The sequence below is a fragment of the Larus michahellis genome, chromosome 14 (assembly GCF_964199755.1).
Source record: "Larus michahellis chromosome 14, bLarMic1.1, whole genome shotgun sequence".
Taxonomy (NCBI): domain Eukaryota; kingdom Metazoa; phylum Chordata; class Aves; order Charadriiformes; family Laridae; genus Larus; species Larus michahellis.
Window position 1 is genome coordinate 8,239,983 of NC_133909.1, and position 17,084 is coordinate 8,257,066.

At 35.1% G+C, this 17,084-nt stretch overlaps 1 protein-coding gene across 7 annotated transcripts in view; it reads right to left on the minus strand.

The window, feature by feature from the left end:
* Window positions 1–17,084, minus strand: part of MBTD1 (mbt domain containing 1) — a 36,199-nt gene that overhangs the window by 7,341 nt on the left and 11,774 nt on the right. For all 7 annotated transcript variants that reach the window (XM_074607231.1, XM_074607230.1, XM_074607228.1 and 4 more), the window contains 10 exons: window positions 12,610–12,727; window positions 11,831–11,965; window positions 11,269–11,357; window positions 9,730–9,964; window positions 8,413–8,468; window positions 8,021–8,125; window positions 7,071–7,218; window positions 4,340–4,422; window positions 3,760–3,994; window positions 3,030–3,107 (listed from right to left, as the gene is read on the minus strand). In XM_074607231.1, coding sequence (XP_074463332.1) covers window positions 3,030–3,107; window positions 3,760–3,994; window positions 4,340–4,422; window positions 7,071–7,218; window positions 8,021–8,125; window positions 8,413–8,468; window positions 9,730–9,964; window positions 11,269–11,357; window positions 11,831–11,965; window positions 12,610–12,727 — 1,282 coding nt within the window. The remainder of the gene's footprint in view (window positions 1–3,029; window positions 3,108–3,759; window positions 3,995–4,339; window positions 4,423–7,070; window positions 7,219–8,020; window positions 8,126–8,412; window positions 8,469–9,729; window positions 9,965–11,268; window positions 11,358–11,830; window positions 11,966–12,609; window positions 12,728–17,084) is intronic.

Sequence of the window (17,084 nt, forward strand, 5' to 3'; positions counted from 1 at the left end):
TGAGTAAACAGTCCAGAAGAGAAACCCAACAGAAGTTCTTCCTTGTTTCCATAGCCCACATTTACACTTCAGGCTACTGAGAAATGAAGACCAAATTCCACTACAACAAATCTCCGTCCTATGGCACAAGATAAGGGGAATTTCCCTTCCAGTGTTTCTGTCACACTTACTGTAAGAAAGGTATCAAGAAACTTCTGCATAGGTATTAGCTGGAAGGAGAGGGATGAAGTAAGGAGCAGGATGGTCTAGCACAGCTTGCTAAACAGTATCTGCTCAGAAAGTCCAGAATTATTCAAGAATAGGTCCTACACAAAGGTAATTAATGATCTTTCCCTAGCTTAAGGCAACAGCACTCACCATTTTCTCTAGATATTCTCAAATCAGCAGGTTTTTTTGTACCTGAATTCTATTTAAAAAATACTGATGCAAGATTCTGAACACGACCTGGATTTTACCATTTATTTCCTCAAATAGCAGAAAGGAGAAAAACAGTGCAACGTTTGAGACACTTAACAAGCGGTTGTAAGAACTTCGCAGACACCCGTGGCACTCACTGGTCAGCTGCTTTTTATGTACGAAGACCAAAATAGCAAAGGTTGCCTTCTGCAATGACTAGTGAAGAAGGTTCTACTCTACTCACAACTTAGCAGGAAGACAAGACTTATTTCCTCACATTAGTTCTACACAACTGTAGCACAGCTCTTCATTTAGGTCAGTTTTTTTATCACAGGCAAAGCCCCAGATAAAAACAAAGTTTTAATCTCATTTGACACAATTCTCAAAATTGCTGCAGGAAGCTAGGGTAGACCTAGCGCATAGTTTAGCTTCAGGTCCTACTCAGAATGAGGATATCTTTTATTCCTATCCCAGGTCAATAGGCCCTCCCCTAGCAACTAGAGCAGGAGCAGTTACTTCACCTTGCATAATTCAACCTAGTAACTGGTCCATTTAAATCAGACTTTACAATGAGCGTCAGACTCATCTAGAGTTTTTTTCCCCTCACCATACCATTATTAAATCTTTCACCTCACCAATACTTTCCTCCCATACCTATTCCGTTATCAAGGAACATTGGGCAAAGGCACATGACAGTCCTTAGAAATCAGCATCATCTTCTGGAAGCCTCCAATTGTAGCATTGGCAGTAATATTGAAGTCATCAACATATTCAATGCTTTGTAAGATAAGGCTGTCCAGAACTTATAAAGACTACATACGGATTCACCATCAGGAAATATATGTTACTGAGAATGGCTGCAACGCAGCTACACCTCACATATATAGAACAGCAGTATGGATTTCTACAGCCTCCATATGTCAAAGTGAGTTTTTAAGGGAGGGTGGAAAACTATCTTTCAGAGAATGTGCCTTAACATTTTAGATTTGTACTTGTATGAGTCTCAGAGCAACAAAACTCTCTGGAAACAAGTCTAAATAAGTCAAGATGACACAGATTCTAATGGTAAGAAAGGCCTAATGTTTTCACTTAGAAGAGTATTTCACATAATAAAATCTCTCCTAATGTCACATTAAGGACTGTTAAACATTAGTTAAGTTTGCTGACTTGCAGGTAAAATAACTTTCAACAACAAAACTGTTGATTTGATTGAGTGGCTGCTAGGCTGTCCTATTAAAAAAAGAATATATTGACAAAGAAGCAGGGTCAACTCAAGATGACAGATTATAGACCCTTTTCTGTAGCCGATCTGCCCATATGTCTGCAGTGTAAAATACTGCACCTTCTTTCCAACTCTCCTCTGTTTCCAAGAAAACACCAAGAGAATGAGTCAGCATAATGATTTGATGCTGCAAACATAATATGCATAGTTAAGCTGTCTGGAACTAGGCCATCTACTTCTATCAAGACAAACTATTCATTCTCATGAATTCTTCCCCCCCCTAATTGCAATGGGTTCTTCTTACAAAAAAAGATACTATAAAATCTTGAGTTAAACATCATTAAGAATTGTGTAGCACTTGACAAGATTATAGGCTTACCCTATGTTCTCATTTACCACGTTATCTCTTGCACATACATTTTTCTTGTACAATGTCTGTCATGTTGCTGCTGCTCTTCACTCAAGAGGTAGCTGCCTTTCAAAATTGTCAAATTATTGGAAAAATGGATTAAGAACCTCTGGAATAAAACTGCCATATGAAACTACAATATTTCTTAGAGGAGAGAATACAGATGGATCTAAATTCCAGAGAATAATGGGAGAAGGCACAAGGTCCTCTCAGGATTGGCTGCCTCTGCTCTCTTTATTTTACTGATACAAAACAGATTTTCAGTTTAAACCAACAGTCAGGGAAATAAAAATGTGGAGGAATGCAAAATGTGCATTTATGCAAATTCAGACTGGTTGTGAATTTTGAAGATAATTTGATCCCAAGGGAAATAATTACTATGGAAACAACCTGAATACTTCAGATTCTTTAAAATGTCATTACTATGTTTTATAGTGACAACAATTGTCACATACAGCAATGCTATTTATAAGATTATTTTCAGAAACAATAGAAGTTTTATTTACATACAGCTTCACACAGATATCTCATCTAAAAAACTGGCAAATAAGTCATTTTTTTGACTTAAAAAGGAACCAGCTAGATGGTAATTTGAATTTCCTGCATCTTGTTCTTTCTGATCTTATTCCTACAGGTTCTTATTCCTACACCTGTGTTACAAAGAACAGAGTTAAAACTGTGCTGATACCTGAGTATTTTCTGTAAGGCAGTATGCCTACACAGTCAATGTATTATTTAACTAATGTGATGCCCAAATACCAAAAATATTGTAACAGTAGTCCACCTACAATTCATATAGATTATTAGCAACAAAAACCCTGTTGCAAGTTATAAAAAAAAAAAAGGTTATTCTCAATGAAAAAGTTCCTTTTATGGCATACTGCACCTTTAAGCATAACACCTGTTTACACACAAACATTTCCAAATAGAATAGGGGCTTAGGAAGAGACCACAAACTTTTTAAAACAACAGGAAAAGTGCAAACATTGTTTTGTCACCCACTTTTCTTATGTCCTTTGTATTGTTGCGATTTAGCTTTTTTCTTCTGTTTTGATGAACTTGACTGGCTATCTCTTGATGCTGCAAAAAAATTAAGAATTCAAAATTAGAGTTTACTATTTTGGAAAAACACTTCAGAATGCGTCAAAGCTGCTCCCAGTTACAGAATTTCTCTGCAGTGACTGAATGAAGGCAGAATTCCTTTATTGTGGGAAACACCTCCCATTAAACTACTACAAGTAACTCCTATAACCCTCCCATTAAACAACTACCAGTTCCTGAAATACAGTTGTCAAATATTATTGTATAACTTGACAGGACAAGTCTTGATATACTAAATAAAATACAGCCTTCTCACATAAATAGCTATGCACACGCTGAATTCCATCAATTTTTTTTTTATGTAAAGCATATAAATTTAATATCTTAAAGCAATATAAACTCTCTGTGATACTATCCAGAACTGACAAGTAAGCAACAGGCTTTTTCCCTGGATTAAATGAGCATCTTCCGGCATTAAAAAAATAGTAAGTAGCCACAGAAATTCCCAGAAGTACTTTAAAAGTCAAGGTGGAAGAGATTAGAACTGTAGACTTCTAAGCATTGTCAAGAATTTGTTCTGGCTTTGTTATGCCTGGTGACCTAACTTGAAAAGGATGAAGTAGGAAAATCATCTCCCATGAACAAGGGTCAGTAAGCAACTGTTGCATTATTTACAAAAACAGGAACTTACATTGTGGCGCTGGCGGCTGTAGTTGATATCCAGTTAGCTGACACCATCCCACTGGATAGAGGTCTGGGGACTCGCAATCTACCCACTGATCATATTCATCTTCCCACCCATCAAAGTGTATCCTCAAAAGACGATGGATAATGCGAGTTACTGTGGCCACACATACCAGACGAGGTTCCATCAGATCAACAGCCTCCAGTTTCATTCCAACATGAAACCCATGGTTTGGAACTTCCTGGAAAAGCAAACACAAGCAAGACAAATATCAGTAAACAAACATGTTAATTAAGATGGTTTAAGCACAGTGTTGAAATGAATATTTCAAACAACTTAACATAGAAAAATACTAAGTATTATTTGTGAAGTTTCATGTACCCCTGTATTTATTTAACATTTCAGAAATATTCAAGCTTAATATACTCAAGCTTAATATACTCAAATGGTTCTTATTTCTAAAAGTCTCCATCTTAGTTTTTCAAAGTTGTATTTAATGAAATGTGTCAATCCCATGGACTATACAGACAGAAATTTAAAGAAAATACTAATTACAGTTTAAATATACACATATAATGTTTATTACCTTATTGAAGAGCTTTACAGGTGCTGCTATTGAGTCAGTTTCCCTGAGGTAGTCAAACCATTTAAAAGGGAGTTTTGCATAACCTGTGAATTTTAAACAACGTTTTCATACATCAACTGCAAACATCATGCATAAGAACAACAACAAAAATAGTATATTGGCACTGTGTTATGGCTAAAAAGACCACAAAGAAGCAAAACATTAACATCAGAAACTTCCACTCTCTGAGCTTTGGTCTAAGGGACAAGACAGTTATCTGGACATTGCCCATTTGCAACAAACAAGATGAATGAACCTCTGGATAATATAGAAAGTGTCATTTAATGTTAAGATTAATCATTCATACTTGAAGCTTTCTGTCCACGTAGATTCTTGATCTCTACAACGCCCCACACAAATGACCCAGAACAGATCACGTAATTAAGCACATCCAGTGTCTTTCCTGTGGGGAAAGAGCTCCACTATTGAAACACTTGAATTGTTATGAATAGAGTGGTAAGAACAAGCATGGATATATAAATAAGGCTAAAAATAGCAATAATATGGAAAATGACAGTATTTTTTCTTTTTAATTTCAAAAGCTATTATAAAGGGAAGAAATTAATATCTCAAATATATTTAGCTTTTGTTCACCTACAGAATAAGCATAAAACACAAAGGACTTTTTTTTTTTACTTTGGGCAACTTTTACAACTGCTTAAACCAACAATTCTCAAATTCTAGCTGGAGCAACAGCAGCTTGGAAGACTTCTTTGTGGCAGTATGCAGTGCTGGACTTTCTGAGAAGATTGCAGCGTAGTGGGCATGGCATGGGGAGCTATGGGAAAATGCTGGGTCTCCTCTAAGGCAGGACAGAGAGCTCCCACTGAGTCATAGCTCCGTACTGCAGGGCCAGACTCATCGGGGAGCTACCATTCACTGCCCCAAACGCAAGCCCATTCTTGAAAATGTCTAAGCATCTTCATCTTCTACTGATTTCAGCAAGAGATGAAGATGTTTGGAAGGAATAAGCTTATAAAGTCCAATATTTCAGAGCAGCTTATTTAAGTTCTCCACATTAATAAATATAATTTTGAAAAAGAGTGTTCACATTAGGTATGCAATACCCGCAAGAACAAATGTAGCTAACAATTAATAAGGGTAATAATGGATCAGTTCTGCATATTAATGCTTTTCTTAATGCACAGTTCCTCTGTCCAGACCAATACATTTGTATGCAAGCCCTTTAATTAACTTCTCACCACACACACACTAGAGACATGTGCATGTGGTCCTTGTTAGAGTAGTCGGAATTAAGAAACTGTCTATTTTCAAGCACAAAATTTGGAAAGCAAAAACACCTCATAAGAGCTAAGAAGCTTTGATCACTTTGATCCTATTAAATATGTTAATGTGCATTATGGTCTGTATTTTACTCCTGTTAATTCCTCTTTCAAATTAGACTATTGCATGAGTGATTTATAATCTCCTCTCAGTGGATGACACAGGACTGTTACGGAAAACTGCAATAAAAGGAAAAATTTAAACGTAGATAAAGAATAAGGTTGCCACAATACAAGAAACACAGAAGTATCATAAATCCGTTAACAACAAAATTCACATACTATTGTGTAAGTAACGTTTAAAGAATAAAGAGGAAAAATTTCATCATAGAATGGAGGTTGTTTCCTATTCTGTATCATCAATTTAAGGTATTTAATTCTAAATTGATTGATATTTATTGATATGCATGCTTTTTCTTCCACAAAAACTTTTCCTATTGCAAGAGGCTCTTGCACCACATATTTCTGAGGGGTGATTATGCCTATGAATTTCTAAATTCATATTCACTAAATTCACTAATTCAGCAGCAAATTCAGCACTAATGCAGCAAATTAACTAAATGAGTTGACTGAAAAATAATAGTAAATCTGTCCAACTGCGCTTTCCACGTACGTAAAGATGACAGATTCATTAGTGTACAACAATGAAAATGATATGAAATTATTTTCTTCATGTTGCATTACACTGTCTTTGTAGTTATTACCTAGAAAAATAATTTAATAAATACAAGTAGAAGCCTGCAAGAATAAGAATCGAGAAAAAAAATCCATAAAAAACCACCATTATCTGCTGTTACACAGCTAGTTACAATCCTCTTTATAAATTGCTAGACCAAGAAAATAAAATGGAAAATAAAGGCAATACAGTCTTCTGTAGGCATACATGCTAGTGGACAGCTTTTTCCTCACAGAAGGGACTACACAGCATACAGCTTTAATGGCTACTTCCTCAAACCTCAAGTTTGTACATATTCTTCAAAAAATTGACTGGTATCATTGCAAATTAGCCTGAGTCTGAGATTCTTTACAATGTTTGTTAATCCTTTTTGTGACCAGGACTACCCAAGCAATGACATATTCTGAACAGTCCTTTTAGTGACTAGCATACTTCCCATTCACTTAATGGATATACTATTCAACTAGTGGCTATCCTCAATTTCTGACAGCAAAAGCAAATTATTTTAGCCAGAGAATCAATCAGATGTTCAATTTGACTTTTTCTAAATTAAAAGTTTCTTATCGCTGTTTTAGATTACTTTGAAGTTATGCTGTTGTATTTGTTTCAGACTTGAGAAAGTCCTAAAATGTGACATGAATTTTGTAGACTGAGTTAAGAAACAAAGCATATGGCACATACAATATCACTGAAAAATATTTAAAATAAAAGGTGGTCAGAACACTATATGTACCTCTGGGTGGAGTTAGTTCAATCATGTTAATTTCACAGAAACCAACAGGGAAAATAGAAGGGGAAGTGGCATGGTAACAAAACCAATCAGACCCATCTGCTGCTTCTGAGCCATCAATCCCAATCATAAGATAGCCATCTGCTAAAACCTTTGTAAAGAAAAACAAAATTTTACATTAAATACCTTTAACTGTGTGATAAGGCTAGAAAGAAAGCATGCCATGTTTCAAAAGAGTGAAAAGTAACTCAATAATAATGGAAGGACACTTAGAAGGATATTCAATCACATTGAAACAAAAAAACCCCAAACTATACCTGTCCTCCAAGACCATGTGTACTATTGTCAAATGTACTTTTGTTAACTGCAAAGTCATGAGATGAACACTTCCTTTTTCTGACCTCCAGTTCATTTTTCTTGTGAATATCAGTTCTACTTCTAAAGGTTTATAATTCACTCTACTCTTTAGCTTGCAAGGATATTCTGCACACCATTAATAACAAAAAGACTTGAAATCATAACCACACTCCTCATTGGTACAGTTATGCAATTCTGCTAAGAATTCAAGCTAGGAAAAAAAGTACATCCTTAAAATGTCTTCATAGACTTCTGCAAGTAAGCAAGATGAGGTTTCTTTTTAAACAGTTGCAAAACATTTGGTGTAATTAGCAGAAGGTTGTCCTGCAAATTAATCTCACTAAAATATTACACTCTAATTAGATGTAAGGCTGAATTTCCAGAGATTAAAGTCAAAATAAAAAAAATAATTACACAAGTATACTGTTTTTCATAGCAGTTGTATATGAACTATTAATGGGCGTATTCCATAATCATTCACTGTGTGAATGAACTGCATTTATTTTGGCTTTGAGCTTTTTGTTTCAAACCTGAATAAAGCTGAGTGAAAAAAGGATTCCTATCTACCTTCCCAAAAACCACATTTGTTTTCTTACCTTTCTAATAGTTGCGACACATATTGCCGAAAGGTTTAAGGGGTCTATAGCTTCCAATTTCATTCCTTCTTTAAACCATTCTCCAGCTGCATCAACCTCTTTTACCTAAAGAATCACATAACAGCACCAGAAGCTAAGAATGTAATAAGCCTGGAACAAATTATAACCCCACACCAAAGTAATAGATTGAAATACCTGTTCTGTCATCTCAGCTTATGTCAAGGAGGCCAAATGAGGCAAGTGTTTGAATAAAAAAAAAAGTAATGCTTGTGCTGGACATATTCCAGGGCTTAAGGAGAGTTTCAGGTCTGATTTACACACACCAGGAACCAAAGGTTCTCAATCAAATTTGAGAAAACAGCGCTCTTGCTAGTTCTTGCTAGTGAACTCACCTTCATAAATAGATGTGAGGGTGCATCAAAATGTCCATCCTGTTTTTTCGTAATATCTACAAGGAATAATAATACATATTATTCAGAAGTTTTGTTAATAGAGCAGACAGCATGTTTTTCTGAATATGTTAACTAATACAATGCAATCACTGGTGTGGGAGGCACATAGTTTATAATAAGTCTACCACCAAAGTCTGGAGGACATAATGCATCTATTTTCCTTATTGTCCTCTACCTGAAATACCTCTATTACACAATTTACGGAAAAACCAATGTCCAATATTTGCAAGACTATTTTATTATATCACAAAATCGACACAAATATGCATAGAAGCTTTTGCAAAAAATTGGCAAGTAAACTACTTTGCACTACATTATGATAGAAAATTATATTTACATATTTTTAATATAATTATACATAATCACTTTAAATACATATATATATATGGTTTTAGCCAACACTTGAATACTACTTTCCAAGAGGAATCCCTGGAACTCTTAGAGACATTGTCTGGGAAGTAGCACTGCTCTTGGTTTCTCCTGCTACTTTTATTTATAAATGCTTTCAGTGAAAGTAAGTACCAGGAAAACTGAAGGTTTTCCTGAAGGGATGGCTTGTAAAACGTTTTACAGAAATTCTGTTTCTGACAAGGGACACAAGCTCAGTGGAACAGATAAATATTAAAAAAAACGACTTTGTTGTTTACAAGCCCTAAATATTTGAAATTACAAGTATTTTTGTATTTTAGATAACAGTGGCCTTAACTGTGTACCATCTATTTGACTGTCACTTCATCTTCCCTGCCCATCTCCTAATGCCCTCTAAAACATACAAATCTGGCAATATAAAAATATTAAATAGGCCTTAAAGTTGAAAGCAAAAAAAATTCAGTATCCAATAGGATATTTGTCCATGTTGTATTGTACAAAAGAGACAAATTGTGAAGAAACTAGGAGTTTGTGGAGCATCACTGTGTAATTCCAGGTATCAGCATGAAAAATGAGGTTTACCATACTTGAATATTGCAATTCAAGGATTTCCTGTTGATCATTTTATCTTTCTATATATCAACATACTACAAATAAACCTCAAATTTATTCTGGCTTTTCCAATGCTGCAAAGTACACTAATTATACTTTTAGCCGAAACTCCCAAATATGATATAATTGGTAAAACCCCTGGGCTGCACGGTATAAATTTTTAAAGATTATTCAAGCTAGTTTTATTAATTGTATAAAGCGACAGTATTGCTTATGTCAGACTTCTCCAAACCAACACTGGCCCACAAAGACACCTCTAACACACAAGCAGCTTACCAGATCTTTTGAATCTGTGTCCTATACTTCGAGACCAACCAATATGATGAATGAGCGGACTGTACATATGGCACCAGAAGTCATCAGTTTTGTCTTCACTTTCTTCATACACCAATCTTAACCGTCCCCCAATGACACTTTCTACAACTGCTACCCTTGTTCGACAAAGGTGCGTTTTGTCAACAACTTCTACTCTCATGGAAGTTTTGAATGGATACTGCATACTCTCAGACACCTTAAAGTAACAGCAAAAAAAACATTCTGTAAGAATAGACTCCAATGACTCCCTTAGTCATCTGTCTTCTGCTATTAAAGTGCAGTATCAATGTACTTTTTATTTAATTCAATTACTTGTTAATTAACCTGCAAAACTGACAAATTATTTGTCTTCTATTTCATTGTACATGGGAAAAATGAAGTGTTTCAGAAAAATAAGTAGAATGGATCCTACAATACTTTAATTATCTCAAGTACAGCCCCTAATGCAATTCTCACATAGGTTAGAGGAATTTTCCATTGACTTAATGAAAGTTTGTTCAGTTGTTAACAATGGATAAAATTACCTTGAGAAACAATTTTAACAAAAAAAACCAACCCCAAGATTATTTTTTTCCCCTCCCTTTGTCACCCACTCAAAATACAGCACTTTAATTATATTGAAGGTTTGTTTTCCATGCCTTTTAAAGCTCTCCACTCAAATGTATTTCTTCATAATATACCAAAAAGAAAGGAAGGGAATGGAGTAATGTTAATCCTGCCTTGTGACAATACATTGTGCTTAAAAATCAGTATCTGTCACTTGCCATTTCCATTATGAATTCCCCAAAGTATTGAGATCTTGCCAATTTAATTTGGTTTCCAACTGAGCCAATTTTTAAATAGAAATGAACAACTGCAGAAAGGTCTTTTGTTTGTTTGGGTTTTTTTTAATATTAGATGCAGTTTAAGGCAACAGTAAGTCTCATATTCCTACTAAAAACTATGTACCCTTTCACAATATTGTTAAGTAAACTTAGAGCACACTATGCAGGCAGCTGCCACACTTAAAGACATGACTTAAAGATATCAAAAAATGTAGTCCAGAGCAGATGAAAATATTAACATTTAAAAAGTATGTACTTTATTCCATCTAGATATTTGCTATATATGCCACATTTTGTTCAGTTTCTTGAAATAGTGCATGACAAAAATCATTCGTGAATTAGAAAAAAATCAGTTTTAATTTTTCTTACATATCACAGGGTAGCTTATTAACACTTTTTTTTTTTCTTTAAATTGGGGTATTTTAAAAATAAAATAGACTAACTAGTTTTTTAAAGGAAATTACTTTCCGCTAGAGGAAACAGTTTTCCAAAAATACTGACAAGTGTGGACATAAGCGGAGGATAGAGATTTCAGGGAAAACTGTATCTAAGAGAAGAAACTATTGTATCATCTTCACTATAAAAGGAGCTAATGTGCCATTGTAAAATACTTCAGTTCTTCACATTGTGCTGCAATTTCGCTTATAGTACATCATTGATATTGCATCAGCCTTACCTTCTGAGAAAAGTCAGGAGGAAGTGTTTTGGCACCAGTAAGTCGTTTCACTAGAAAAGCTTTCCAGTTTGTGTATTTGTGTTGGATGGCTGTTGCAAATGAAGGGGAAAAAATAAGCCACTGATTTTTAATTGTGTCCGTTAGAGACAATATTAGAGTCTGGAATATGTAAAGAAGAAGTCCCAGATGACTGTTAAAAGGTCTGGATGACAATAATGACAAAAACCTCTTTAGAGAATGAATGCTACCCAAGATTAAGTTTATGGGTATGTCAGGGTGAAGAATTTTATAACAAAATATAAGTAAAATCAGTGCATGTTCACATCACTGATTAGCTAACTGCTTCCACCTCAGTCTTAAAAACTAAGTCTCATCAGATGGGCTACTCCAAGAAACACTTTCAGCATCAGTCAAGTTCCTTATTTTTCCAGAAGTTAAAATCCTTTATTCATAACTGTTGAAAGACTTCTATGGTAAAAAAAATACTTTGATATCTGGACTATAAGCAAATTTAGTTTAATAAATAGTAGCCTTACTGATTGATATAAAAGTCTTTACATACTTCGAGGAGGGACTAGGGGCTTCCCACTGGTTGCACACCAACCAACTGGGTGGATGTCAGACCCACAAACGTTGCACCAGAAGTCAAGACTTGAATCATTTTCAAAGCCTTCGTATCTTAGCAGAGCATTGTAGCCTGAAAGAAAGCAATCCATTAAAAAAGGACAAAAATTAAACAAGATTATGAAATACGTATTAATATTTCTTTACTAATGATATTAAATATTACATTTGATTCGCTAGACTAACTTTTTATACAACATTATTCTTACTGCACATTTCTGCATGTTGTTAATACACAGAATGGATTACTTTGATAAATTTGCACATGCTATCATGTAAGCAAAATGTTAATTAAAATTCCTGAACTATAAACCTTTAGAAGTTATATGTAGGACAAAATTAATTACCCACAATATCTGCTTTTCCATATCTTAGCTATGTGACCTTGAATTTTTAGCTTTTAACCAAGAAAAGTGATTCGTGTAAGGAGGCTTACTTGCTAGATATTATACCATTTCCTGTCTCCTCATTCTGCACTGCTCTTACTGTACTCTGAGGCAACATAAAATAAAACCCCAAGCATTCTCATGCATCACTGAAGCCACTGTAAAACAGTATAACATAGTGACAGTGCTAAAACATATAACCTATTGACACAGGTCTGACAACCTAACCAGTGTCAACATTCTACTAACCAGGTGATCACTGACTAAATTATTATCTCTCTTCACACAGTTATTTTGATTATTTTAATCATTTCAACTAAAATATATTCACCTGCTAATTTTACAATTCCAGCTATCCAGAAGACTTTGGTAGGTAGGCTGCAGTCGGTGTTTGGAACCTCCACTCGCACTCCTTCTGAGATATCCCCCCAGCATGTCCCCATAGGTGCCTATCATTTAAGGTAGGGGGGAAAAAGTCACCAGTTCACCACATGAAAATAATTAGTTTTTGTTATATCAGTGTTTTACAAGTGACTTTAAAAGACGAAACAATCAATATACATGATAAGATATAAGAATGTTTTTAGAAAACACTCTACGAAAACCCAGTTTGGTTTCAATTTTCAACATTATGTGTAGTATTGTAATTGTATACAATTATCACTGTGAATTTCCTGCAAAAACTACAGGATTCCAAGTTTGAAAGTCCATAAAGCACAGCACAAATTGCATATACTTACAGGTCAGCTTTATTCTATTATGTTTCAACTAGGTGCAAGACACTGATTTTAGCGAGAATGGTGTAATTCCTCTGCAATTCTACTTGCAAGAAAATTATGGTACTTCAAATTCATACCTGTACCACATACATCATAATCTTTACACTTTGTAAATCAAAAATATTCCTGAAAGTGGGTAGAAGTTATTTCTTGGATCTATTGTGATTATTTATTATGGTGGGGCTTATCACCCACTGGTCCACATCCTCTCAGAAGAAGAGGCTTTCATACTACTTGCAAGTGACCATTCCATCAAGTAAGCAAAAAGAACAGAAGGCTGAGTGGCACCTTTTTAACGAATGCCAAAAGGAAATGCAGAGCTAGATTCCTCACAGACTGTCCTGAAGGCTTAGGCTAATGTGTTAGTAACAAGAAGAAATACAAGCTTGATGAACTACTAAGGATTTGTGGATATTGGAGATAAAAGTTACATTTAGTTTGCTATTTCAAGAAGAACACTTTGTTGAACAGAACATCATGAAAAGATAGTCAAAGCGGGAATTGTAGAGATATCAGAAACGCACAGTGCTCAAGAATCTAAAACCTTAAAAGTTACTCAACTGAAGTTATATTGGTAACAAACTAGAAAATGACTCAGTCTACGTTAAACTTGAGACCGCCAAGAAGGGAAAGATTCAGATTCAGGGTATTTTAAAACAACAGTCATATCAATTCTAAGGTGTTCTGAGAAAAATAAATTCTTATCGGTTCAGAGAATATCCAGATATCACAGGGACAACTGAAGGGATCCTCTGGTTCTGTACGTAGTGTGTGGACAGCATTCTAAGGCTGTGTCTCATTTACAAAGCTCTTTGCAAACACAGAGAACTTAATCGCTCAGTGGGCATAGCCTCCAACTTCACAAAATTTTAGCTGAGAGCCACAAGTGAAGAAATTTGGATTAATCCTGAATGTTTGGAAATCACAGTACTGGAATTTTGCTGGCAATCAGCAATAGCCAACTAGCAGCACTAAAAGCCAAACTTATCTTAAAAAAGGGATACCCTTCAGTAGTAGAAATATTTGAGGCTAGGCATGCAAAACTTAAAACTAGTTTTAACTATTAAAGGAAAAAAGTTATTACAATTACGCCAGTTTCTTATTCTTGAAGCCTGCTTTCTTCATGTTCTGCTATGTCCCATCTACACCAGTCTAGACCGCAGAGCTCTTTTCTGCCATCTGGCAGACAGAGAGAAAAAAAACAACTTGAAAGATGATGGCTTATTTTCACACATGAAATATGCAGATACTGCTTCTTAATCAAGTCCTATTACATATTCACTATCATCTCTAAATTGACACGTGTAGCTTTCTGAATTGAATTGGGGAAATAGTTTTTTCAAACTGCATATTTTAGTAAATCTTGTTGTCTTGTATAGAGATATAGATGAAGCCAAACAATCAAAAATAGTAGTGCTGAATAATTTCATAATCCAGCTGCACTTAATTGAAATATATTTTGCTGCTGGCTCACCTATTCAGTTGATTCAGAGAAAAGTATATCGAAACACTTCTTACATCAACCAGTAATGGAAACGTGACAAATTCTTATTTCTAGAGCATGGATTGGTATAGAGGGAAATAGCAGAAAGTTAAATTTGTCCTTGTCTGTGAAAATATTGGTTCTGCTAGTTCTCCTACACCAATCCATATTCCTTCCTTTAGAAGGAAGCCATCCCTGCGTAGCATCACTACTGAAACGACAGATAACATTACTGTCCCTGAAGTGATGGTTTACAGTACACCTGGTATACTGCACCATCTTTTCCTTTTTCACTCATTACGAATATTCTTAAGGGAGGAAGACTGCATAAACCAGGGCTATAACAGCCGTCTTCCTTCATATCTTCCCTGACTTCATCTGATTAATCAATCAATGTTTGCACAGTGCTTTGAAAAACTCAAAAAGCACCATATAAGCATGAAGTCTTATTCATCTGCTGTCTGGAAGGGTAGCTATGAAGTCTGGATTGGCATAGTGCGAACTAGCAGAACCATAATTTACAGGTAAGAACAAATTTACCTTTCAGACTCATGACGAAGAAATCCACTTCGTGTCACTCCCAAACAAGGAAGATTTGGTTCATCCCTTCCTGCTCCAGGAGATGACCTGGGAGGGTTTATCTGTGAGCAGCAGCTGCCTTCTCTGCAAGGTAAGTTGCAATCAGGAAGGTCCTGTTCGACAGGAGCTAAAGGCTAAGTATCCCCACAGGCCTGGCTGAACAAAGAGCTCAGGAGTTAAGCGATTGGCTCCTAAAGGTTAGGGATGGCATTGACACTGCCATGATTTCAGACTTGAAACTTGAATCAGGATTTTAATGGCAAAGTGATGCTACCAGTTCCTGAAGGGTAAGGGTACTATGCTCAAACCTTGTGTGTGAACAGTACCCCCACAAAGGATAATGCCAGAGAAGACAAATGGTTTAAAATAGAAAGTTCAAAGCAAAGCCCTGCCACCTAGTGTAAAATCCTGGAAACACTCCCTTAGAGCAAAATATTCATTTATTTTAATAACAAAAGAAACCAAGAGAAAGAAAATATTTCAGCTCAGAATAAAATTCAACTGGAAGAAATACTGAAAAAATCTTAACTTCAAAAAATGCGCATCTCACTAGCAACAGAGTGGAAAAGAAAAGTGTCTCTTAATTGTGCATTAAGTTGTATACTAATTAGTACTGACAAATGACTCAAAGCACTATATTTGCTTTCATTTCTAGGAATGGTTTGAGCTAATAAAAGCAAATATGGAAATAAGTGAAAACTGTTTAGATGACAATGAAATTGGAATGCAGGTTAGCAATGAGCACATTGTAAGTTACTAAGCTATAACACAATATTAAAAACATTAAATTAGGAGTCTTTCTCCTTGCATCAGCTACTGCTGCATGTCTGATCCATGCAATACAAACAAAAAAACGTGCAAGGCGCACAAACTGTAATTCTGGCTCACAGGCTTCCTATATGACATAAGCCAAAGCAGCTTCCCTACTTCAGAACTATAAAGTGGCCACAGTTGCACTATTGCTATAGTGAATTTCACGAGTGTTACTCAACACTGCAGTCTGGAATGAAGGTAACAGGGAAGTACAAAAGGCACATTAAGTGCATCAAAAGACTTTGAAATTAATTCTGCTTATACAGAGAAAGGGATAGAGAAAACTTTGAGATTTAAACGCTTTAATTCTAAAATATAACTGTTTTTAACTGAAAAGGAAATAATTTCCCAGGCAAAAAAAAAAACCTGATGTGGGAAAATTACGTCAGACCTGACTGAAGTATGTCTGGTTATTAAAACAATAATCAATAAGCCAAATCCCACATCTTATAATATCAAATATTCATAGAGATACACCCAATATAACCAGACACATATTTTATCTATATTTATCATATTTTAAGAGTAGATATGTCATGATTTTACTGCCAATTCAAAACTTTTGTTTTGAACGGAATAAGCTTTATATATTCAGTCTCATGGACATACACAACACATGCATGGAATCCATAAAGGGGTGGTAAACAAACATCAACTAATAGAAACTTTTATGAATCAAAGCAATATAGTACACAGAAAACATAGCAATAATCTTTCCAGACAGACAAAAAGAGCATTGCTTCTTTTAATTATCAATGGAGAGTGGGAGAGAGAGAAGGATCTAACAAGAGTACTACTGCGTTTTCAGATTCTGACTGGTTTAAATAATGTATTTTTGAAAGAAATAATTAGAATAGAACTAAATGCAAATCACACCCTTGTAACACTAATGTCCAAAGTAGAAATCTCTAAAGGATATTGCAGGAGTTGCATTCTACTTGCATATAAAAGGAAAACAGGGATGGAAAAGCAGCAGCATTCAGGCTTAGTAGCACTGTTGCCATGTAGCCTGTGAAAATTTTCAAGGTAAAATATGAGCATGAGTATTGTATCTGTTCACCTTATTGGTGTACCATTCAACTTAATGAATGAAGCTGTAAGAAATGAAGATATAACTCCTTTTAATATGGAATGTTACAGCATAATTTACAA